The 1120-nt window shown below is 52.6% G+C and overlaps 1 protein-coding gene across 1 annotated transcript; it reads left to right on the top strand.

The window, feature by feature from the left end:
- Positions 1–480: 480 nt before the first annotated feature.
- Positions 481–1120, top strand: LOC120873290 (mitochondrial import receptor subunit TOM5 homolog). Its single transcript, XM_040254103.1, has 2 exons — positions 481–508; positions 942–1120. The coding sequence occupies exons 1-2, from the start codon at positions 481–483 to the stop codon at positions 1118–1120; spliced, it is 207 nt and encodes a 68-aa protein (XP_040110037.1).

The raw sequence follows: 1120 nt of genomic DNA on the forward strand, positions 1-1120 counted from the left end.
CCCGATTACAGACACTGGATACTTGGCAAACACTGCCTTAGAGAAAATTACATGCAGTGATTCCCAGCAAGTCTGACTTGTGTAGGCGTACCTGAGCCTGAGGCTTTCAGAGATTCCCCATCGAGCGCCTGGCACCGACAGGTGACCCCGCAGCCCTTAGATCTCTGATTCAGCAGGGCTTCTCCTGCTGAGTGGGCCAGCTTCATAAAATAATGGCAGGAGGAGTTTGTGCAGAGGCCAACACATGAAGAACAAGGTATAAAATTCAGTGTGCGAAGCCCTAGGAAACCTCTGTCCAGGGAAGGGGGCGCCTGGGGTAGCGCGGTTCTCACGCTCTCAGGTGGATCGGCCCAGGATGAGGGTGGTGGGCTCCGGGGTCAGAGTTCTCCTCATCCCTCCCCTGTGTCGTCTTTGCCTGCATCTCCAGGACAGCAGTGGCACCTGCCTCCGAGGGTTGCCGGAAGGATTAGATGAGATAACATGCCTAAGGCACTTAGCCCAGCACCTGGTACGTAAGAGCCATCACTACAGAACGTTATTGTGTAATATCTATTAGGGTGATGACCTCTTGTTTAGTCACTAAGTCGTGTCTGACTTTTTGTGACCCCATGGACTGTAGCCCACCAGGCCTCTCTGTCCAGGGGATTTTCCTAGGCGAGAATACTGGAGAGGGTTGCTATTTCCTTCTCTAGGAGATCTCCCCAACCCAGGGATCGAACCCGTGTCTCCTACATCGGTAGGTGGTATCCTCACTGCTAAGCCATCAGGGAAGTCCAGATGATGACGACTCTTGAAATAAAAAGAACCATGGTTGGTACTCCGCATTTCCACTGCTGCAGGGCACATGGGTTTGATCCCTGGTCAGGGAACTAAGACCCTGCATGCACTGAGGCACAGTCAGAAAAGAAGAAAATAGAACCGTGGGTGAAGCCGAGCCACAGTGTTTTGCATCAAGAGCCTGAATCCGAAGCTGGACCCTGCAGGGAAGATGCTCAAGGATGTGATCTCCTCCACACGGAACTTCCTCATCCACGTGGCCCTGCCGAGAGTCACTCCTTTTATCTTAGAGAAACCGGACAGCCTAAGAAGAGCAAGCATCACCTGTCGATGCATGATGTGA

The sequence above is a fragment of the Oryx dammah genome, unplaced genomic scaffold, assembly GCF_014754425.2.
Source record: "Oryx dammah isolate SB20612 unplaced genomic scaffold, SCBI_Odam_1.1 HiC_scaffold_13, whole genome shotgun sequence".
In the NCBI taxonomy this organism is placed as follows: Eukaryota; Metazoa; Chordata; class Mammalia; order Artiodactyla; family Bovidae; genus Oryx; species Oryx dammah.